Source organism: Sus scrofa, chromosome 15, assembly GCF_000003025.6.
Source record: "Sus scrofa isolate TJ Tabasco breed Duroc chromosome 15, Sscrofa11.1, whole genome shotgun sequence".
In the NCBI taxonomy this organism is placed as follows: Eukaryota; Metazoa; Chordata; class Mammalia; order Artiodactyla; family Suidae; genus Sus; species Sus scrofa.
This window is the reverse complement of record NC_010457.5, coordinates 60,387,123-60,411,849: the sequence shown is the minus strand read 5'-3', so window position 1 is coordinate 60,411,849 and position 24,727 is coordinate 60,387,123. Positions and strand designations below refer to the sequence as shown.

The 24,727-nt window shown below is 35.0% G+C and overlaps 1 protein-coding gene across 14 annotated transcripts in view; it reads left to right on the top strand.

Moving 5' to 3' along the window:
* PRPF40A (pre-mRNA processing factor 40 homolog A) overlaps positions 1-23,268 on the top strand; it is a 51,897-nt gene extending 28,629 nt beyond the window's left edge. For 5 of the 14 annotated variants that reach the window (XM_021074554.1, XM_021074551.1, XM_021074552.1 and 2 more), the window contains 18 exons: positions 1,402-1,426; positions 2,090-2,464; positions 4,612-4,720; positions 5,708-5,772; positions 6,133-6,297; positions 7,517-7,625; positions 8,387-8,537; positions 9,327-9,460; positions 13,414-13,528; positions 13,693-13,784; positions 13,887-14,003; positions 14,200-14,337; positions 14,793-14,888; positions 17,232-17,318; positions 17,405-17,501; positions 17,585-17,646; positions 18,795-18,926; positions 20,290-23,268. In XM_021074554.1, coding sequence (XP_020930213.1) covers positions 1,402-1,426; positions 2,090-2,464; positions 4,612-4,720; positions 5,708-5,772; positions 6,133-6,297; positions 7,517-7,625; positions 8,387-8,537; positions 9,327-9,460; positions 13,414-13,528; positions 13,693-13,784; positions 13,887-14,003; positions 14,200-14,337; positions 14,793-14,888; positions 17,232-17,318; positions 17,405-17,501; positions 17,585-17,646; positions 18,795-18,926; positions 20,290-20,382 — 2,162 coding nt within the window. In that variant the 3' untranslated portion in view covers positions 20,383-23,268. Of the gene's footprint in view, positions 1-1,401; positions 1,427-2,089; positions 2,465-4,611; positions 4,721-5,707; positions 5,773-6,132; positions 6,298-7,516; positions 7,626-8,386; positions 8,538-9,326; positions 9,461-13,413; positions 13,529-13,680; positions 13,785-13,886; positions 14,004-14,199; positions 17,502-17,584; positions 17,647-18,794; positions 18,927-20,289 lie in introns of those variants that run through there. The other 9 variants (XM_021074550.1, XM_013984128.2, XM_013984132.2 and 6 more) reach the window with 6 other exon arrangements.

Below are 24,727 nucleotides of genomic sequence, written 5' to 3'. Positions count from 1 at the left end.
CACTTAACAAAGGAAGCATTTTCTGACATCCCCCACTATTCTGAATACCCCTGGAAATCTAGAAATACTATCTAATATAAAACCTAGGTCTTAAAACAGCAGAGTTATGAGTGGAAATTGAGAATTTAGTTATTTAACTCTCACTTCTAATAGAATATGATGTCGTAAACTATCTGGTTAGAAGCAACAAATTTAAAGAGAATGGGACCAGTGAAGTAGTCTACAATGTGTGATGATATCTGGCAGGAAAGAGAAAAAAATTCCTTAAAGGCTGGAATTCCCGTGGTGCAGTGGGTTAAGAATTTGACTGCAGCAGCTCAGGTTGCTGCAGAGGTGTGAATTTGATCCCCATCCTCTCACAGTGGGTTAAAAGATCTGGTGTTTCCACAACCTCGGCATTGGTCAGCAGCTGTGGCTTGGATTCCAGATTCAGTCCTGGCCTGGGAACTTCCATATGCCACAGGTGTGGCCATAAAGAAAAAAATTTCTTAAATGCACCATGGTCTTAAAACTACTTAACCTTTTCACTGTGTTGCCTCATTAATCTAGATGGTCATCATCCTGAAAGTTTGGTAACGATAACTCTTTTAAATATGTTTTGTCAGCCATCCTAAACAGATTTTTGGAAGTGATTTCCTTTAAAAGGGGATGTATTTTTAAAATATTTTCATAGAGTTTAGCTTATAATATCATTTACATGGAGCACCTCATTCCCTAATAATGCTGAATAAATGAGATCTTTGCTACTCCTAAAGAAATGTTTACTATAATTAAAATGAAGCTGAAATATTGAATGCAGATCTTTAAAGCTCAATTTATTTCTATACTAGCATTGGCTAATAATAATATTGTAGATAGGTAGATTCCCAGTTTATTCATGTAAGAAATATCAAGCTCATTTCTGATATAACCCTACTACAAATAGTTGTTGTGCATAACTATCTATCTACCTGTCAATGCTAGTATATATGTGCTGGAATTTCATATAACATACATTTGATCCCATTTTGAATTTAGTATCTTAAAAAAAATCAAATAGTTTTGTCGCTGGGGAAAATACTGTTTTATTCCAGAATTATACAGATACTTTCAAGGAGTTTTTGCAGTAGCCAGCAGCCTTTGAGAAAGTAGCATTGTGGGGAAAATCTTTCCTAAAACCTGATGTTATTTAAATTTGTTTTCATTCTTTAATTGCTGCCCCGGAACTTTGGAGCAAGTATTTGCTCTTTGAAAGTGTGGTTTTGGTTTTTATTTTGGGGGGAGGTTGTTTGTTTGTTTTTAAAGACTGGGTAAATTAAATCTTACTATGTGGAACTTTTGTCTCCTTTTAAAATTTGTTTTCAGTGATCATATTTAAACACTATGTAGTATGTAAGTAGCTTTCTTTTTTCTCTTTAATAGCAATGATCAAAGCTGAAGAAAGCAGGTAAGCAATTTTGGACATCAGTACATATTTGTAGATTCAGTGTCTCCTGTAATATCCTTGATTTAAATGTCTGTGTAAATAGTACTTAACATGGTAGTCCTGATAGTTTAATGTCTTTGGAGGATTTGGGGCAGAGAGAGGGATTATTTATTCAAGATACATGCATGATGCTTTACTTGACAGTGGTCATTTGAGTTTGGACTGCATTCTTAAATTAGGACTGTTAGAGAAAGGTCCACAATTTGATTTGAGTTAATTTGGGAATGGATAAAAGTATTGTATCTATCTCTTCCTTTACTCAGGTTTTCCTTTTAATGGGTAAAGGAGATAAAATTTTAAAAATTTGTGATAAAGGTCAAATTTTATGGCATAATACAATCTGATAGGATATTTTGTAAATGTGAACAATTATTGGGCTTTTGGAAATGTCCATTGTTACAGAGTGCATTATACATTATCACATGTTTGCTGAATTAAATCAGAGTAATCCAATTTCATACTGTGGTTTTAATCTTTTGAGTAACTTAATAGTTTGACAGCACTGCCTTTTTCCCCTTTTAGTAGTTTATCTTACTCATTTTTATAATTATTTAAAACTAGCTTTATTTGGCTTTGTGATTATTTGTAATGAAATGACCAGTTTTCTCTTTTTTAAATATATAGTAAACAAGAAGAGTGCACCACAACATCAGCAGCCCCAGTTCCTACAACAGAAATTCCAACCACAATGAGCACCATGGCTGCTGCAGAAGCGGCAGCTGCTGTTGTTGCGGCAGCAGCTGCAGCCGCAGCTGCAGCTGCTGCAGCCAATGCCAGTGCTTCCACCTCTGCTTCTAGTACTGTCGGTGGAACTGTTCCAGTCGTTCCTGAGCCTGAGGTTACTTCGATTGTTGCTACTGTTGTAGATAATGAAAATACAGTAACAATTTCGACTGAAGAACAAGCACAACTTACTAGTACCCCTGCTGTTCAGGATCAAAGTGTTGAAGTGTCTAGTAATACTGGAGAAGAAACATCTAAGCAGGAAGCCGTAGCTGAGTAAGTTTAGTAATTTGTTCTCTGCAAATAAGTACCAGACTTCATTAATATAAGAAATTGCCAGTTTAGTCAGTGGTCATTAAGTGTTTAAAAATTTTTTGAAATAAATATCCTTTTAGACAGTGGATAATTTTTGAGATTGAGTTTTGTGGGGTCATGCTATCAAACTGTTGCGGAAGTAATCTACAGAAGTTTCAGGAAGCAGAGCTGGGGATATGAGAGACAAACTTCAAGGGGTTCCAAAAACCTTAGTATCAAAATGCAGTATTTTAAGTCAAAATCATGGCTAAAACTTGATGATTAATAAAATAATATTTTAAATAAAAATGGGATCCAGAATTAGATTTTCTTTCTGTTTTCAGTCTCAAATATCCCTTAGCACAGAACTTCAGGGAAGTTGCAAAGTTTGATATAGAACAAACAAGAAAAAATCAGGTAGGCACAAATCAAGATAACACCAGGGTTCAGGAAAAAGATGAGTGAAATGAAGTTGGTACAGCTTTTTAATAAGGCAAAATAGCTGCATTTCTAAGTTTACAGTTTGCATGTACTTGTGTACCTTATGATCTTTTGTGTATGTGTGTGCTTTTTAGGACCACACTCGCAGCATATGGAGGTTCCCAGGCTAGCCGTCGAATCGGAGCTGTAGCTGCCGGTCTACACAGAGCCACGACACCAGATCTGAGCTGCCTCTGTGACCTACGCTACAGCTCACGGCAACGCCGAATCCTTAACCCACTGAGCAAGGCCAGGGATCAAACCCGCAACCTCATGGTTCCTAATTGAATTCATTAACTGCTGAGCCACAACGGGAACTCCATGATCTATATTTTTATGTGTTTTTTCCAAAGTGAAAATAGCTTTAATTTTTTCTGATACTTAGAAGTCTAAAAAATATATCTATGTAGTATAGCTGAAGGCATAAAAGAGTGATAGCACTTTAATATCTTTCTGCCTTATTCTCTGCATTTAAAATATGTGCATATTTTAAATTTTAAAAAGTATCAGACAACTATATCACTAGAGATCATACTCCATCAAGTTGAATAATGTCATTATTTTATTATTAATATATACATTAATATCAGTGTTTACCTAATGATTGACATTTAGGCCTTTTGGAGTAATATTTTTTTACTTCTTTTGAATTGCACTTAATGTTTTTTTTTTCACAATAATTTGTTTTTCACAATTTTTCAACAAATAGTTGTATTTTGCTTCCTTTTTTCCTGTTTCCTTATTATAGTACTTGAGTCATTATAATAATCTTTACATTTTAATTACTTTGATATGGATCATTTATAGCTGGTAAATTCCAGCTATGCTTTTTACAGTATTTTTGATAATTTTAAATAAATTTTCCCAAATAAGGTTACCTGGTTCAGAGGGTGTGACTATATGTGTAGTTTTGTTAGTATATATTTCAGTATCATCCCCTAAGTATTCAATTTAAAGGTGGTGGGCTTTTTATGTGTTTCTTGGTTTGTTTTTTGTTTTGTTTTTTCTTCATTCTCTTGTTAGGATTATTTTCATAAATTTATTTTCGTAAAGGTCTCTCGGCAAGTACAGTTGTTTGGGTAATTCTTTCTATTTGAGATCAGTGTTTGGAAAACTTTTTCATAGGCCTTCAAAATGTAAATACTTTTGTTTTTGTGGGTTATATAGTCTCATGGTGACTCAATTTCTGCTTTGGTAGTATACAGTCAGCCGTAATCAATATATTAACGCTTAAGCAGTTCCTTTGAAACTATTTACAGAAGTTGGCAGAAGACTTGTTTGGCCTGTGGGTCATCATTTGCCAAGCCCATTTTAGATTGATCTCTACATCTTTATTATATTTTATGTACACTTGCCCAAATGCTCAGTTATTAAACACTAAAATGACATTGAAGAAGTTTTGTAAGCCGTTAAGTTTAAGTTGTGGACTAATGGAACTGGTGGTGTAGTGTAGGTGTTTGTGGAAGGACTTAATAACTGAATGTAACAGAAAAAACCTTTTTTATTTATGTATCTCATATAGGATACTTTATTCTAAAATTGTCAAATTTTATCTCAACACGAAATACTTAAATACTAATTGGAACATTTTCCTAAATGAAGCAAATGTTTATTTAAACTATAAACACAGTGTATAAATTTCTCTCTAGTTTTACTCCTAAAAAAGAAGAGGAAGAAAACCAACCAGCAAAAAAAACATATACTTGGAATACAAAGGAGGAAGCAAAGCAAGCATTTAAAGAATTACTGAAAGAAAAGGTACTTATGTTACATATTTTTATATGACACATAATAAATATCTAATAAGTGAAATTATTCTTTAATGCAATTGGTACCTTATTGCTTTTATTAATTAAAATACTGGAGTTCCCATTGTGGTGCAATGGTTAACGAATCCGACTAGGAAGCATGAAGTTGCGGGTTTAATCCCTGACCCTGTTCAGTGGGTTAAGGATCTGACATTGCTGTGAGCTGTGGTGTAGGTTGCAGACGTGGCTAGGATCTGGTTTTGCTATGGCTCTGGCATAGGCCAATGGCTATAGCTCTGATTCAACTCCTAGCCTGGGAACCTCCAGGTGCCGCAGGTGTGGCCCTAGAAAAGACAAGATAAAAAGTTAAAATTAAATACTAATCTTACGGTTTCCCATTGTGGCTGAGCAGGTTAAGAACCTGACTAGTATCCCTGAGGATCCCTGGCCTTGTTCAGTGAGTTAAGGATCCAGCATTAGTGGCAGCTGCAGCTCCCATTCATCCCCTAGCCTGGAAACTTTCATATGCCAAGGGTTCGGCACTAAAAAGACAAAAAAAAAATCTAATCTTAGAAACTGTTGAGATTGAAAATGAACTATATTTGTCCTTTTTTTATTGTACTTTTTTTGTGAAACTGATTTTCACCCCCCCCCATTCCTGCAGATATGTACAGAGTACTACCATACAGTCCACCTCAGTGTTTAATAAAAGGTGTTTTATTCGTAATGTATTGATGGTCTGTTTAAATTTTGGTTTCGGTTTTTCTTGTTTTTCTTTTTCTGGGTGCACCTGTGGCATACGGAAGTTTCCAGGCTAGGGATTGAATTGGAGCTGCAACTGAGGCCTGTGCCACAGCTATGGCAACACCCAATCCAAGCTCAAACTCCTGCAAAGGGAATTACTTGACGTTTGCAGTGAATATTATACTTTGTTCTCTGTTGTATGACTTTCACTATATTTGTATGTAATTTTAATTTTCCATTAAATGATTTTCAGCGGGTACCATCAAATGCTTCATGGGAACAAGCTATGAAAATGATTATTAATGACCCACGATACAGGTAATATTTTGGTTTTTTAAATTTACTTGTCACTTTGAGCAGAGTAAGCCTAGAAAATGCAAATTGTGTAAAATAATATAACTTTTCATCCTCATGGTCTTCAGTTATTTTGGACACCAGTAGTAGAGTTGCTTGATGGCTGATAAGAACCAAAACAGCTAAAAGGCATGTCATACAATTTACCCTGCTACAGATGTTAGTAGAAATATTTTTTAAGTAGAAATTATGTTCTGTAATGATTTATCTTTAATAACTTCTTAAGTATTCTTAATTTGTGAATGAAATCTGTTGTTTTTTCAAAGCACTAATGTTTGATCATCTTAACCTTCATTTATTCTTACATTGTATTTTTCTATTTAGTGCTTTAGCAAAGTTGAGTGAAAAGAAGCAGGCCTTTAATGCTTATAAAGTCCAGACAGAAAAAGAAGAAAAAGAAGAAGCAAGATCCAAATACAAAGAGGCTAAGGAATCCTTTCAACGTTTTCTTGAAAATCATGAGAAAATGACTTCTACAACTAGATACAAGTAAGATTTTTGGTGATCATGGTATATGTTTACTGTTTCTGCATTAGACTTTCTGCCAAGTGCAGTAACTAATCCAGAGTAGATGCTGATTATGTAAAGCTAAATCCAGATCATGAATATGACACTTTTGTAAGGTGGAAGATAGGTCAGTAGTTAATAGACTGAGTTATTTATTTGGGACTAGAACAAAAAGGCAAGAAAAACTTTAATAATGAAGCCTTGTGAGAGTTCCTGTCATGGCTCAGCAGTAAGAATCTGACTAGTATCCAAGAGGATGTCAGTTCTATCCCTGGCCTTGCTCAGTGGGTTAAGGATCTGGTGTTGCCGTGAGCTGTGGTTTAGGTTGCAGACACAGCTTGGATCCCACATTTGACTCCTAGCCTGGGAACTTATTTATGCCATGGGTGCAGCCCTAAAAAGACCCCCCCCCCCAAGAAAAAATTGAAGGCTTCTCTTTGTCTTTAATATAAAAATTTTAATTTTTATGTTTGTGGAATAGAAATATACTATTTTTATTAAGTATAGCATATTTGAAAACTTGTATTTATATAGCATTCTTCATTTTTGGAGTGGTTTATTATTTAAAACTGTGGGTAATTGAGTATTAACATTATTTGCGATAGCTATTATGTTCATTTTCCCTGTATGTTTTTTATTTACCTCACATCTTCCAGAAAAACCTTAGTGAAAAACTGAAAGTCTGTAAATTAGTTCCATGGGCAGTCTTGGAGTTCCCATTGCGGCTCAGTGGAAACGAATCTGACTAGTATCCATGAGGACGCAGGTTTGATCCCTGGCCTCGCTCAGTGTGTTAAGGATCTGGCCTTGTCGCCATGAGCTGTGGTGTAGGTAGCAGACACGACTCAGATCTGGTGCTGCTGTCAGCGTCTATAGGTCTGATTCAACCCCTAGCCTGGGAACCTCCATATGCCTGGAGTGTGGCCCTAAAAAGACAATAGATCAAAAAAAAAAAAAAAAAAAAAGAGGAAATAGGAATAGTCTTTAACTATAAAACCTCTCTCTCTAAGGAGAGATCAAGGCCTGAGCTGTTCTTTTTCTTAACTGTCTAAAAGTTTTCCTTTATAATATGGTCATGAACTTGAGAGTGGAAAAAATACGTTCATTTGGTGGTTTTAAATTTAGTGTAAAATTAAAGTGTGGTTTGAAATTAATTTTTATTGTATAATATAGAGTAACAGTTAATCTTTTTAACATAAAGAAAAGCAGAGCAAATGTTTGGAGAGATGGAAGTCTGGAATGCAATATCAGAACGTGATCGTCTTGAAATCTATGAAGATGTTTTATTCTTTCTTTCAAAAAAAGAAAAGGTATTCACTCTTAGTTACTGACATTTATAGATCAAGATATTTCTTTTCTTCTTTCTGTTTAGGAGTTACTTTATAACATATCCATTTTGTTGGTTTATCTAGCTTATATGGTGCTGCTTATCTATTGTTTAAAAGTTTAAACAGATAGCTCCTGTAATAATAAACAATGCTGTGAACCTAATAGGTAGAGATATATGCAACTAATTCTTAAATTGTCATTAATAGGCTGTCTTATGCCCACTTTGAAAAATTTTTTTTTCTTCAGCTTATTGGGTTTAAAAAATAGTATTTTTGCTTATAATACATTCATGATACTTTTACAAGAATGACAGTAATGTGTAATTGTTAACCCCTAAAATGTATTTGTAGGATAGTATTGTAGGAACTCCTCTTTTGAAGTTCCTGTTGTGGCTCAACAGTAACACACCTGACTAGTATCCATGAGGATGTGGGTTCAGTCCCTGGCCTTGCTCAGTGGGTTAAGGATCTGGTGTTGCCATGAGCTGTGGTGTAGGTTGCAGACACGGTTTGGATCCCACTTGGCTGTGACGTAGGCCGAGGCTACAGCTCCAATTGGACCCCTAGCCTGGGAACCTCCATGTGCCTTGGGAGCGGCCCAGGAAATGGCAAAAAAAAAAAAAAAAAGAGGTAGCATTGGATATTTGGACATTAGTTAGAATGTGAAGAAATCTTCACTAGTTGAAATTCAAATATTGTACTTTCTTTGAACTTCAAAACATGTATTCATATTTTTGATTTAGGAGCAAGCAAAGCAGTTACGAAAAAGAAATTGGGAAGCCTTAAAAAACATACTTGACAACATGGCTAATGTGACATATTCTACTACTTGGTCCGAAGCCCAGCAGTATCTGATGGATAATCCAACTTTTGCAGAAGATGAGGAATTACAGAGTAAGAATGATGACTAAGTGGGGGGAACAGTTATTTTTGAAGTTGTCCAGCAGTGACAGTGCTCACTTTTTTTAATGAGATCAGTAACTGAATTTTACACAGTTGTTTGTCCACTCCTGAAAAGATACTTGTTTCCAAATAGGATATTTCTTTCCATTGAGTTTTGTGATTCAGGATGAAATATTTTTCCCAACATTTGAAGTTAGTTTTATCAGATACTTCTTGAAATATGTTAATTAGGTCATATTGTCTTTTGCCATTTATATGTGGCTTAGTTGGAACCAAATTAATGACCACATTTTACTCCTGCTATCCTCTTAGGGTAATGGTTTTAGAGATTTGCAAAAGGCAAAACAGTGCATTAGTATTATCTTAGAATAAGCTTTCCCAAGTTCTTTTACTGACCTACCCAGTTGCTTCTTCCCCCCAGTTGCTTTTTAAATTACAGGTTTTTTTTTAATTACCCTCTGTATACTATGCTTCAGTGGGTTTGAGTATAGAATTCTATACTTTGTAAACCTCCTTGAACAATTCTGATGTTGCCGACAAATTTTCCACAACAATATAATTTTCATTAATTGTGCCATATGCATTGTTTTTCATCTTCGGATTCATGGTATGATTTAACGAGGTCTTTTTGAAATTTTCCTTAAGCATTTTCTATTTTAGATAATTAAAAATCATATTTAAGTACAAGTATTTTGGTAAGGTGAATTTGAATTTTGTTAGTGCAAGTAAACTGTTTTCCTTAATTGACTTTAATTTTTTTAACTGAAAAAAAAATTCTAGACATGGATAAAGAAGATGCATTAATTTGCTTTGAAGAACACATTCGGGCTTTAGAAAAGGAAGAAGAAGAAGAAAAACAGAAGAGTTTGCTGAGGGAAAGGAGACGACAGCGTAAAAATAGAGAATCTTTTCAGGTAATTTTAAAAGCTCTGTTTTCTAATCTAGTTTCATAATATGGTTAATGAGCTCTAACAGTGATAAATACAATTCTGAGAATCCTAATCTGAAATCATTAGCTTGAGCTTTGCACGTTTACCTCTTTAAGTTCTACTATTAGTTAAGAATCCATTTTAGGAGAGTAGCCATTTCAGGCTACGGGAACAGAAAGCTGTAGCTAACTTATTAAAGTGAGCACTATTAGATAAGGTTTCACTTGGGAAAGAGGAAAAGACAGTATGGGGGGGGACTAATAATAAAATACGTGTGATTAGTCATTAGTACTAACTAACTGATTTTTAGGCTCTAGAGAACCATAGGAAATGCTGTGGTCTAGTTTTGAGTATGGGCCATAATTTTAAAACATGTATGGGGGAGCTAAAATTATATGTTCTTTATATAGGCCAGGGGCTTATTTTTACCTTCAAGTATCACTTTTCTTTGCTCAGTAATGGAGACTGTCATGGAGCAATAATTTTTGCATTTTTTAATTTCACCAGATTCCCATTTCAGTAATAATTATAGTAGCAATTAGCATTAATTGCTTATTGCTATACATTTTAAATTTATAACCTCAATTTATATGACAGCCTACCTTAATAGTAGGTACTGTTTTTGTTATGTCCATTTGTATAGCTCAGAGAGATGAAATGACTTCCCAAATTCAACCACTGAGTAGTGGAGCCAGAATTTGAATCTGTGCCATGTTTTAATTGCAATCTTCATTAAACATAGTATTAGGGTAACTGTTAAGTTACAGTGGCTTAAATAAGTTTTATTTCTTGAAATAATAGTTGTTTAGTCCATGGTAGAGTGCCTTGTCATACCCTAAGGCAATGGTTCTCAAAACTTAGCGTGCATCATAATCACCTGTAGGGCTGTTAGAAAACTCCCCATGGTGCCAAAGATCACTAATCATCTTAAACTTAAAAGATAGCATTGTTTCAGTCCTTGTTACATAAAAACGCAACATATATTACTCTTTTTTTTTTTACTCTTAGTGCTCTGCCAAAAGATCACTGGAATATTGTTAAAACAGGGATTGTTGAGCCTTACCCCTAGAATTTGATTCATTAGGTCTCTTTTTACTGAAACTAAAACCTTTTGACAAGAAATATAGTAGCAAAGGAAAATTACTGAGCGGAATATCTGAAGCAAAACTAGTATATCATACTAACCCCAGTTATATCAATAGTAATAAAAACTATAAACTATATTCAGTATTTTGTAATAACCTATTGGAAGAAATTTGAAAAAAAGAAAGATGTATATGTAAGTATAACTTTACTCCTGAAATTGGCACTACATTGTAAATGAACTGTAGTTTTAAAAAAAATTTTTTTTTTTTTTTTACTATTTTTAAAAAAATGAATTTTGGCTTAGCTGAAAGACCCTTGGAGTACTGTAGTGTTAAGTGAAAGACCCTTGGAGTACTGTAGAGTTAAGGATTTAGTGTTGTCACTGCTGTGGTTTGAGCTCAATCCCTGACCTAGAAACTTTCATTGCCATGGTTGTGGCAAAAAAAAATAAATTTTGGAGTTCCCTTTGTGGCTCAGTAGGTTAAGAATCTTACTAACATCCATGAGGATGCGGGTTAGATCCCTGACCTCACTCAGTTGGTTAAAGGATACTCCAGTGTTGCTGCAAGCTGTGGCGTAGGCCAGCAGTTGCAGCTCTTATTTGACCCCTAGCCTGGGAACCTCCATATACCCTGGTTGCAGCCCTAAAAAATCAAGAAAAAAAAATTTTTTTTAATTTAAATACGCTTTACATTAGAATTTCTGCTCCATATTCTCCACTCCCACTGTTGACATTGTACTTTCTATTACATTTTCTATGACCCAGATTTTTGTCTTATTTTATCATATAGGTCTCCTTATAAATCATTGCAAAGCCTTTATAAGAGAGATTAAAGTTCAGTGGTTGCAGAAGAGTATTAATCAACTTTCTAAAAAAAATCTGTTTTCCCCTTCCTGGGCCCATGACTGCTTAGTTAAAATATAGGTTTTCTAGCCTCCTTTGTAGCTACTTGTGGCAATGTGAGTAAATTCTCAGCAATTGAATGTGAAGGAGGCAAGTAGAACTCCAACATCATTGGTTTTTAAAAGAACTGCCCTTTCTACTTAAGGTGATCATGGAGATAACACACCCCCTAATCATGCAGACAAGGCTAATGGTCTAAGGCATTGCTCTAGGTATGAGAATATTAGTATTTCCCTAAGTATGGGCCCAAGCATATCACTCTTTCCAGGAACCTTATTAGAAGTGCAAATTCTCAGAACCCCACTGAGACCCCAGTGAATCAATTTCTGGGGGTGGGTTTATTTTTGCCATTTCTTCGCATGATCCATTGAGAAATCCACAAAAAGTAGCAAATGTTGAGAATCTTTATGAAATGAAATTGAAAGAATACTGTTAATGTAATATTTACAGTGTTTAATGACTCTTAACATGGCAGGGAAAGTTAAAGCATTGCCAAATTCTTTAAAGGTAGAAAGAGAAGCAAAATTAGACCTTTCTCTCTGATTTTTTTTTTTTCCCCCTGTTTTTGGGCCACACCTGTAGCATATGTAATTTGCGAGGCTAGGGATCAAATCGGAGCTAGAGCTGCTGACCTATGCCATGGCCATGGCAACACCAATCCTTAACCCACTTAGCGGGGCCAGGGATTGAACCTTCATGCTCATGTATACTAGTTGGGTTGATTTCCGCTGAGCCACAAAGGGAACTCCTCTCAGATGTTTTTATAAGACAGAGTTTAAGAGTAAGCTCAGGGTTATGAGTGTTGCTTTTCTTGGATAAAAGAGAACTAGTCACAGGAGAGAGAATGGAGAAAGAGTTGAAGGATAGGGGTATTCTGTTAAAATCTTTGAAGGTTTATTCAAGTGTATATTAGTTTTTCTATGAATAATATATAAGAAGGAGATCAGGGAAAAAATACAGAGTTGACCTGAAGCAGCGAGTTGTGTTCAGCTAGTGATTTTGTTGATGATCATGCTTGGAGAGAAGTTGCTACCAGCATCTAGTTGGATAGAAGCCGGAGGTACTGCTAAACATCCTCCAGTGTGCAGGACACCCACCAAATCCCTCCTCCAATGTTGGGAGCCTCTCCCCTAAAGGAAGGAGAAATACCAGGTTCAGCCATCTTTGAAATAACTTTTCATCTTCTCCCCTTCCCAAGATAGGGTGAGTAAAAGAGAGTAAGAGTCGTGCAATTTTGCATGATGGTTTTCAAACCTGAATTCACATCACAGTTACCGGGGGATTATTAAAAAGTTGAATGACAGATATCTTTGTTTTACTCTATATTTCTTAAAAAATCTTAGGTGATTCTAATTTTTACTCTGGTTAGGGGATGCACTATTGAAATGTTCAGTCTCAAAAGTATCAAGCAAAGCAGGTATGATAGAATGGAGTAGATTCTAAGATTCTAGAGAGCATCTTTGAAGATGGTTTCTAAGCTGTCTTAGGGACTCAAAAGAGGGAGTAGGTGAGAAACCTGGTGATCACACGACAGGAGTGGGCTAGGATCCCATTTATGTTAAAGGGTGAGGGCAAAAGGATGGAGATTAGCTTGAGAAAGTAATTTTAGAAATATAAACTGAATGGACATGCTTATTAATTTTAGTAACCTTTTATTTCACCCAATATATGTTTTTAAACTGGAAATGATGATCTAGCTTAATGGACAGTAAACTGAAACCTGGAAAGGTAATGTAGCTTTTTTCTGCCTAAAAGCAAATCTTACTTTCATCAAAGAGCAGGTATTCTTTGCACCTAAACATATTTGTGATAACATGGGTAAAAGAGTTTTAAATATTGCTGCTTTTAACATGTATTTTTATTCATATTATACTAATATTTCTAATACCCTTAAAGATAGCTTTTCAGTATATAATGGGTTTGTTTTGTTGTTGTGCCCTTCCCCCAGATATTTTTAGATGAATTGCATGAACATGGACAACTGCATTCTATGTCATCTTGGATGGAATTATATCCAACAATTAGTTCTGATATTAGATTCACTAATATGCTTGGTCAGCCGGGTGAGATTCTTCTCTTTCCTAATGTGTAGTTACAGTTGGAATGGGCCAGAGGGAAGAGTGGTTGTGTTGGGGCATGGGGGTGCTTTCTTTTATTTTATAAACAACAAAGTAATTGCAGCTCTTTGATTAGAGCTAGCTTTTGACTTCTTTAGTTTTTTCATTAGGATCAACTGCACTTGACCTTTTCAAGTTTTATGTTGAGGATCTTAAAGCACGTTACCATGATGAGAAGAAGATAATAAAAGACATTCTAAAGGTAAATAGTATAATTGCTATTAATTTTTAATCTATGGCATATTTTTAAACATGATACTGTGTTCCTTTGGTTTATAATATTAACAAAACTTCTGTTTTTTAGGATAAAGGATTTGTAGTTGAAGTAAATACTACTTTTGAAGACTTTGTGGCAATAATCAGTTCAACAAAAAGATCAACCACATTAGATGCAGGAAACATTAAGTTAGCTTTCAATAGTGTAAGTTACCGTCTTTACTATTATAAAATAGTTTTTAATATATTTGGCCAAAAATACTTAAGTTTTATGTAACTGGTGTTATAAATTGGCCCTTAACTTAGAGGTGATGAAAGAATACTTAAGAGTAATGAATTTTATTAGTTAACACAAATCATAATCGTACCATTATAACTGATTAAATATGATTTTCTAAAAGTTACTAGAAAAGGCAGAAGCCCGTGAACGTGAAAGGGAAAAAGAGGAGGCTCGGAAGATGAAACGAAAAGAATCGGCATTTAAGAGTATGTTGAAACAAGCAACTCCTCCAATAGAATTGGATGCTGTCTGGGAAGATGTATGTATGTTTTTAAATTTTGCTGATGAACTGCTTCCTTTACAATTGAAGATAAAAATAGTTTTAATTTATTTCCTATTTTATAGCCACAGTGATAAGCTGAAGTTATTTGTAGAGTATGAAGTCAGCTGTGACTGAATTTAGGAATACTAGAGGAAAGGAAATAAAAACTTTAAGGAGATGTGTCACAGTTTTACTTTGCCGTTTTTTGTTTGTTTTTAATTGTGGCTTTGAGTTTGTTTTTGTGGGGTCGGGGGAGGGGCCAAGGCCATCCTTGTGGCATATGGAAGTTCCCAGACCAGGGATCAAATCCAAGCCACAAGCCATAGCACACCAGATCCTTAACCTATAGCCACAGCAGGAACTCCTTCATTTGCTGTTTTGATTACTTTTTTAGTCATATTAGTGTACTTTTCTCAGTATTGATACATTTATTCCATATCTGAATTTTTCAGATCCGGGAGAGATTTGTAAAAGAGCCAGCGTTTGAGGATATAACTCTAGAATCTGAAAGAAAACGAATATTTAAAGATTTTATGCATGTGCTTGAGGTAATTTTAGTATTCTCATAAATGGCTAAAATACTACAAAATGTATAAAAATAAAAACAAAAACAGTAATTTGGAATGATCCAATTATGTTTCTAAAATTTATTTATTTATACTGCATTTATTTATACAGTGTATTTACCTGGGATGATTAGGGAATGGTTTCTTCTATAAAAATTGCCTTTTTTTTTTTTTTTTTTTTTTGCCATTTCTTGGGCCACTGCCATGGCATATAGAGTTTCCCCGGCTAGGGGTCGAATCAGAGCTGTAGCTGCCTGCCTACACCAGAGCCACAGCAACGCAGGGTCCGAGCCTCGTCTGCGACCCACAGCACAGCTCACGGCAATGCTGAATCCTTAACCCACTGAGCAAGGCCAGGGATCGAACCCACAACCTCATGGTTCCTAGTTGGATTCGTTAACCACTGAGCTACGACGGGAGCTCCAAAATTACTTTTAAGTTAAACAAAGCTTGCATAGGAATTTAAAGATCTGTTTGTGGAGATTGTTCATATTTGTTTTATATTTTTACAGCGTTACAGAAATTCAGCAATTTAACACTCACATGGGATGACGACAGATCCTAAGAGAATTTAGAATCTTGTAAAGTGGTCAGAAAACAGCTATCAAGCACATTTCAAGAATTATACTACATTAGATGTGTGGGAAGCTCAGGAATATTAGGTTTTTGTTAAAATAAGTAATGATAAAATTATAGATTACTAGATGATTTAAGGGTATTTTGGTGAAGATTTCACGTAGACACTAATGGGGAATAAGAAATGTAAATTGACCCAGTAATTATTGAGTATTTGGTGCCTATGTGGCCAGGCATGTTCTAACTGTTTTACAAATATTGCATATGGACTTAATCCTCACAACAATCCTGTGAAGTTACAGATGAGCTACCTGAGGCAAAGAGAAAAAATTTGCAGGGAAGGGATTCTATCTAATTCAGGCTTTTTGACTCAAAGGCCAATGATTTTTAACAAATAAGCTTTCAGTTGTAGACAGATATTTTACAACAAGCTGAAAACTAGCACATACTTAATATCATAGTGCTGCATAGTCATTGGGCAGAGCATATCACTTAATTGACTGTTGACTCTTTCATTGGATTTATTGTTCTTGATGAATATCAATGTTGACAACAGTTTGCTCTGTTAACATGCACCTACATTACAGTATATTATTGCTCAGCTGCCTGTAGATCTTTTCTACCCGTAGTACATTTCAGACCACCAACATCTGCATTACCTGGAAGCTTCTTAGAAATATTGAACCTTAGGTCCCATCAGCAGAAGTCCTGTGTCAGAATCGTCATTTTAACAAGATTGTCAAGCTTTAGAATGTACATTTAATTTTGAAAAGCTCTGCTCTAGGTAGTGTCTTAACATTTTCCCCCAATTCAGGAGTCTCCAAAGAAGAGAAGTCTCTTTCGTGATCTATGCTGGGGGTAATTGCTAAATGGAGCTAATGCCGGCACATAGGGAAGGGCTGAACATATTAGGATAGGTTTTGGACCCTAATAATATGGGTCTCGAGGTAGAAAACGAAGGAGAGTTAACATTCAGTAATATTAAAAAAAAGAATAAGAGTCCCTGAACTAGATTTTCCATTTCCACTTGTAAACCAAAGCAGAATTTATTTTCAAAGCCTTAGGTATGTTTGGGGGCAAGGAGCTTTTATTGCTATATATCCCCTTTCCTGCTAGCCTACTAATTGTTACAGTAAAATAGTTCAAGCCCACAGATATCACATGAAACCAGAAAAGAAAATGTTAAGTTAGAATTATTAAATTGTCTTTGAATGTCTTAAGTTTGAGTAGGAAGGGGATACTTTTGGGTGAAAAGAAAGAGTAGATTTTGCATTTTAATATCTGAGACCAACTTCAGTGAAGTTCAAGGATGTCTCTGGGGTGGTTCTTTATCTCAGTGCTGAGCCTAGCTCACTAACCAAAACCACATTCATCAAGAAACCTATGTTTCAATGTAATTGTATTTCATTGTTTTTGAAAGCAGTGTTAACTCTTCTGCAGATTATTCCTTTATGGAGGGTATCAATTATCCCTATTGTACCCACACCATTCTCATTGCTACAAAAAGTATTTTAATAACATCGTTGTGTTTAGATGTCAATTGAGTTGGGTATGGGATAGTTAAGAAGGAACAGAAGAGAACATTTAGATAATAATTCTTTGCACAGTTTCATGGTTGGGAGTACATTCTAAATAAGCAAACTGAAGGCATTTTTATTCTAAAATTACTTGTGAAGCTTTAAAAAGATCTTATGATCTACTGTCTAAAGTGTGAACTCCTTGAAATTTTTTTTCTTTCACTCCATGTAGCATGAATGTCAACATCATCATTCAAAGAACAAGAAACATTCTAAGAAATCTAAAAAACATCACAGGAAACGTTCCCGCTCTCGATCAGTAAGGAAGTTTATTTAAAATGGCACCATAAGTGTATTGAAATATTTGTTAGCATAATTATGAGTGAAATTATTTGTATTGTTTAGGGGTCAGATTCAGATGATGATGACAGCCATTCAAAGAAAAAAAGACAGAGATCAGAGTCTCGCTCTGCTTCAGAACATTCTTCTAGTGCTGAATCTGGTAAACATATCTTTTAACTTGATGAAAATCATTGACACTTGGATGTCCTCAAATTCTGACATGTGTCTTTTTGTGCTGCTTAGAGAGAAGTTATAAGAAATCAAAAAAACATAAGAAGAAAAGCAAGAAGAGAAGGCATAAATCTGTAAGCAGACTTAATTTTTATACTGCACCTAGGCTTTTGGGGGAGGAGCGCACTTTTTAGGGCCACACCTGCAGCATATGGAAATTCTCAGTCTAGGGGTTGAATCAGCTGCAGCTGCTGGCCACAGCCATAGCCACAGCAATGCCAGATCCAAGCCGCATCTGCGACCTCCGCCACAGCTTGAGGCACGGCCAGATACTTAACCCACTGAGCAAGGCCATCCTCATGGATACTACTCGGGTTTGTAACCCACTAAGCCACAATGGGAACTCTGTGCCTAGGCTTTTGCCCTTAATTTCCTAAATGGCAGTAGAACCTAATTTTCTGTCTAGTCCTGTACAGTCAACAGAATTCAGGTGGGCACCTAAAATTCAAGAGTGTCACAGCTGTTGTTCACCTTAATCTTCTATTAAAATCTTTTGATGAGCTTTGAAAGAAAAAAAAAAAAGAACCACAGTGTTAAGATCCCCACTCTTTTTTTTAATAGTAACCTTAGAGAAAGATCCATGTATGTGTATATATTGCAGCTGTTGCTAAGAACCACAAAGTCAAATGTTTTAACAACTTATACTCTCAGTTCTTAACATTATGTACAAATCAAGATGCTTCTGATCTTAGGGATGAAGGTACACTTAATTTGTGATGCTCTTTTTTAGTGGTATTTTAAACCCTATCAAAATGTCATTTTTCCCTCAGGAAAGACCAACTCTCCCCATGAATCTTTTTTTTTTTTTGTCTTTTAGGGCTGCACTCTTGGCATACGGAGGTTCCCAGGCTAGGGGTCTAATCAGAGCTGTTGCTGCTGGCCTATGCCAGAGCCACAGCAACGCCAGATTCGAGCCACGTCTTTGACCTACACCGCAGCTCACGGCAACTCCGGATCCTTAACCCACGGAGCGAGGCCAGGGATCGAACCCGCAACCTCATGCTTCCTAGTCAGATTCGTTTCCACTGTGCCATGACGGGAATTCCTCTCCCATGAATCTTGGGAATGCTGTAGATTCCTTGAGATTAATAATTCAAATTTTAGTACTCTAGGAAAACATACCCTGTTATACATGGAGGTTCTTAAATATCACCTATATAGGGATTTTTTTCTACTAGAACAATTTATTCATCAAAATGCTAACATTTTTTATTTAACACAGGACTCCCCAGAATCAGATGCTGAACGAGAGAAGGATAAAAAAGAAAAAGACCGGGAAAGTGAAAAAGACAGAACTAGACAAAGATCAGAATCAAAACACAAATCACCTAAGAAAAAGACTGGAAAGGATTCTGTAAGTATTTAGAATTATTTCATGTCTGTATTTTCAAAATATAGAAATGCCAGTGAACTACCTTTCATAAAAAATAGTTTTCTAACATGTGATTATGAATGACCCAATTTAAGCATCCTAAATTTCATGTTCCTTAGAAAGAAGTACAGAATTCTGTAACTATTGTTTAACCCTAAGAAAGGTATGTTCTCTGTACATTCTCATTAAGAAATGCCAATGGAAATTTTCTATCTAATTTTTTTAGGAATATAAAATTTAAGAGACATCAGAGGTTTCCCTCCAAATGTCCACAGTTGTCATGGTTATGAACTCCAGTTTTTAAAGCAGAAATGAACCCAACTAGTATCCATGAGGATGCAGGTTCCACCCTTAGCCTTGCTCAGCAGGTTGAGGATCCTGTATTGCTGTGGCTATGAAGGCCAGCAGCTGCAGCCTTATAAAAACCCCTAGCCCAGGAACTTCCATATGCCACAGGTGCAGCACCTAAAAAGAAAAAAAAATTGTGGGGGAAGAAGTGAAGGTATTAAATAAGGGGGGATACTACAAACCAAATTAATTTTAATATCAAATTAAAATTAGTTTCCCATTTGTGTGTATGCATATATGCCAGAGCACAATACAAGCCTTCTTCACCTTATTATTCCTTCCACAGATGCTATGAACTTGGCAAGGGTGATGCCTCTGAATCACCAGTTGAGGATTTAAACTGTGTAGACAAGCCCTGGTCTTCTTTCTGGATATTTTGATTCAGTGGGAATAGGGTGGAGGCTTTTTTTTTTTTTTTTTTAAACTGCCCTGGTGACTCTAATGCACATCCTTGGTGAGGATTGAATGTTTCCTCTATGCTTATTTAGTGGCTTAATAGTTTCTTCCTTACAGTAGATTAAATAAATCCCTGAAGGGGAAAGCTAGATGGTGGACTGTCCACTTTTGAAAGTTGCTTCTTACAGATAATGCAGTATTTTTTTCTCCCAGCCCAAGAGTTGTCCTCATAAATCTTAAATGTTTCTGTAGTTGGACACCATAGTATGCTTTATAGTATGCTTTTTGAAGCATAATACTTTTATGTAATGCAAAACTCTGGATAGGACAACCTAAAATTAGCAATGAATGTAATACCTAGGAAATGAACACCCATTAAGTGGAAGTCTCATTCTAACTTTCTCTCTTAATGTAACAAAGAAGTACTTAGTTAACAACCCATCAGGAGGCTTTTGGGGAAGAGGTCAGTCTTTAAACCTTGTGATGTGTTTGCTTCCGGAAGAGAACCCAAATAGGTTTCAGATTCTTTTTTCAAAGATTCATTACTACTTAATCTTTTGAGTACTGACATCAAATATAATTGTATTCATTGTCTTTCTAGGGTAATTGGGACACTTCTGGCAGTGAACTGAGTGAAGGGGAATTAGAAAAGCGCAGAAGGACCCTTCTGGAGCAACTGGATGATGATCAATAAATTATACCAAATATGTTTACAGTATGATTTAAAGTCTAATTCAGACCAGGGACTCTATTTTAAGTTCAATTGAAATAACACTGGGTTTTAATTATATCACAGAAAAAAAAAAAGTGCATTTAAGTATTGTTATTGTGGACTTTATAAAAGCAAAGGAAATTGAAAATACTTTTGATTCTGTATCAAGAATCATATTTTCATACAGTCATAACTGTCTCTCTGTGACCCTTTCATAGGGCACTGCAGGATGGATTAAAGGTGGCAATTTACTGATAACTGCAGGTGTCTCTACTTTGTTCTCAAATCTGAGTCATGAGGTGATTTGATTTACTTTATAGAAGTTGGATTTTGAAGATATAATGAAAATTTTTTGATATCTAGTAGTACAAAAAAAGCACCAGCAACTGATAAAACTGCTTTTTTGTGCACTACCCAACTGGTTAAAGCTGATAAGATCTTTTATGGTGATCTCAGAAATAGGTGTTCTTAATGGAAACCTGGTAGACCCTTAACTGTAGTGGTGCTATTGAGCACTACTATAATAAAGCCACCATTATTTTTTATGAACCATCTGAATACATTTTAAAAAGGCTACTGTGAGGGCATTATTTTGAGGTGATGTTTAAAAAGTTAACATCAAATTGTAAATTAGTTTAAATATATTGCCTTAAGGACCTACTAAAGAATGTGCCACCAAACTTTTAAGTGATGGTTGCAATATCCTTGTCTAAAACAAGTCAATGTTGACTTAAACAATTTCTTTAACAGTTGGTTTTTTTTTTTTTTAAATCCAATCTTTCTTTTTTCATTGAGGAAGTCTTTTACCTTCCCTACTCACTAAGAAAGTATTGACTTCATGGTACACATTCTAAAGCATTTCTGATTTGAATATTTTTGTACATTTTTATCAATTATTAAACCTTCTCTTCTAGCGTGTACTAGTATTTATTTCTACTTAAAATGCTCAACTCTTAAAAAAAAAAACTATAATCATTTAAAGATACTAAATCCCTCAATTTTGTTTCATTTTACCCACAGTTTCCTTTTTTAATATTTAAGAATATTTTAAATCAGTACATTTGAGGCCCCATATTTGTTTTTGATCTATGAATTTCCTACAGAATACTTTAAGAAAGGCAATGGTTTGAAGCTAGAATACTCTACATGCTAACTTTTGAAGGTTGGTAATTTATACTATTTTTCCTTCAGTGAAGATTTTTTTAAGTAAATTTTAGCACTTCGTCTTTGGCATTTTTTTATTTTGGACGCTTTGGTCAATCCTATTTCAAGCTGAGATTTAAAAGAACAAAAAGTTCATTTTATTTTTCCTTTTCTTTCTATCCTAATGAATTTAAAAAGTGGGACTGACTAGGATGACTCTTTTCCATCCCTGTCCCCTATGTTTCAGTTAAATCTAGCATCTACTTTTAAAAGCCTCAAGGAGGTGGGGGTGTTTCTGAATTTCTCTGCCAGGTCATTTTTCTGCTGTGAAATATGACATGAGGAATTGAGAATCACTATCTTTAGAAAATGTGAAGTAACCAATTGCTTGCTTAAGGGTGGTCTGTTGCATAATTCAACAACTTTGGCAACAGGGAAGTTGCCTAGATCTAATTTTCAGAGGTCCCATTGTAATGTTAGTATTTCTAATCATGTCAAAACATTGGACATGAAAGTCAGTGGTAAAACCTTTAAAATATGCATATGATATTGGCAGAAATACTAATGGTGTTTCACAAGAGAATTTAGAATCTGTAAAACTTAATTCCATGAATGATGTTTTGGTTTTTGTTTTTTGCTTTTTAGGGCCGCACCCTCGGCATATGGAGGTTCCCAGGCTAGGGGTCTAATCAGAGAAAACATCTGCCAGCCTACGCAGGATCCAAGCCAAGCCGCATCTGCAACCTACACCATAGCTCACAGCAACACAGGTACCCCCGCTGAGCAAGGCCAGGGATCGAACCCACAACCTCATGGTTCCTAGTTGGATTCATTTCCGCTGCACCACGACGGGAACTCCAAATTCCATGAATGATTTTTTAAACACAACTTTAAAGTTTTGATTTTTATATTTAAATAAAAGGCTGTTGATGTGTTTTAGCATGTCCTCAAATTAGATTCCTGTATTTCTTAGAGATACTGCCTTATCACAACCTCAAATTCCTACAATACAAATTCAAGATTTCTTATAGTTCGCCCACAAAAATTATTTAAATTAAAAAACAAAATTAGTGAACAAATTGAAACTCAAAATACGTCATTGTTATAAATTATGTAATTGAATTGCTATAATCCTATAGTGATCCCATCAAATGGTATTTGTCAAGAAGATACGACAGCCTGAAAATACAGGTGATGTGAAAATTTTATTAAAACAAGAAGTTATTACTTTTAATTCATTTGATTAGGTTTCTAAATCAGTCTGGTAAAACTTGAAATTTCTTGGAATATTGAACAGATAGGCTCAAAATGTGTTCAAACAGGAGAGAGTGTTTATATTCAGATAAGGGGAATTTGTACTTTTTCATTAATCTTCAGACTCTTAGGTAAATGTTGAAGACTTATCTTCCCTCATTACTATTAATGAAATCTTTGGTTAAATTCACGAATAATTTACTATGCTTAATATTCAAGATGAGACTCAAATATTTGATATTTTTATTTCCCTCAGTACATAATTCCTATGTGGGAAAACTGAACTTGTATGAAAAGTTAACCAAGTATAAAAAATTCTTTGTACCTTCCCCAAGTGTATTTAAGCAACTTAATACTTTTAAAGCAATATTTCCAACGTTTTTTTGTTTTTTTTTAACATAGTGATAGCACTTCATTGCTATTCCCCAGTGTAGCTTCAGTGTCTGGATTATTCCTGCTTTTTTTTTTTTTAACAATAAACATACTTGTTATGCCTCCTAGTCAATTTGGAAATGATCAAAGTATCACAGCTATTTTTATCTTTTGACTTTTGCTAATTGGGCCCCCCTTTTATATAGCTGTAAAATGAAAAGGATTGGCCCAGAGTCATCTCAACTCACAGTGGTAAGAATAAAACTTCTTAAAACATCTGTGTATATTTTTCTGGAAAGATGGTCCATAGTTGTCATTTGGTTATCAAAGGGCCTATATCCTGTGTTAAAAAAGCATTTGCCTAAATAATCCTGTTTTTCACTGTTAGTGACTGCCTTCTCAGCACTCAGTTGACCACTTTTATTTTTGCATCCGGGAAAGATAGCTCCTTTATATAAGGATTTTTATTTAAAACTTGGATACTATTTGAGAGAGAACTGGTTCTAACCAAATAGTACCCAGGAGAGAGTGATTAATGCTTTTTTTTTTTTTAATGAGTTTATAGGGTATTTAAATAATGTAAATGTAAATTACAAAACTAAAATAAACATTTCTAAAAGCAAAATGAGGCAAAGAACATTAATTCCTTATATTTTAAGTCAGATGTTTTGTTTTCCCTTGGGGATGTGTCTCTCTCAATACCAGAATTTTCTTTTACATTTTCTAGGACTCATGTTACATAAAGGAAAGGGAAAATAATGTTATGAGTAATTTTCATGGAATTCTGCTCTAATACTTTTTATGTTTCATTGTGTGGTTCTAATAATGGCCTATTCCAGTCTAATAATTCTTACCTTCCTTATTCTTTTCTTGCTTTTTTAAGTTTTTCAATTGTCTTGACTTAAGTGGTGGTCAAATTCCCTGGGGGCAGGGGTTTCTGTTTCACTGTTGTAGCCTATGAATTAGAGCAATGCCTGCCACATAGGCATTTATTGAGTGAATGTAAAATATCAGTTAACAGTTGTACTCATCCAGCAATCCATGGTACCCATCATCTGTGTTAAAAGGGCTTGGAAAAGCATCATTGCAATAATCCACACTAAAACTCCAAACTAAAGCAACATAATTGAAATACAATAAAGTTGTAGTGACTGTATCTTAACTACAAAAATATCCACAAGAACATATAACTTTCATGTGGTTTTTGAGTAGGAAAGGAAATCCATGATGATTTGAAACATAGTCTTTTCATATTCATAATACCGTTATCATAGTAGTGGTTTGAAACTAGTAACTTTTGAGGAACTAATACTTAGCTAGATCAAAGTTGATCTAAAGGCCTTGATGGGCAAAATTCCTATTTATGTTCTAAGTTGAGAACTAATCATTTCAGGCTGTTTTTAAATAATGGGGTGAATAATAGTGACAGGGCAAGCACTTATATGTTACTGGAGCTGACCTAAAAGGTGAGGTGGGAAGTAAGGTTTTTCTCCAGTTACCCGTACACTCCCTTTAGCCCTCCATTTTACTGGTTTGTCTACCTGGCTTAAGTTCCTTC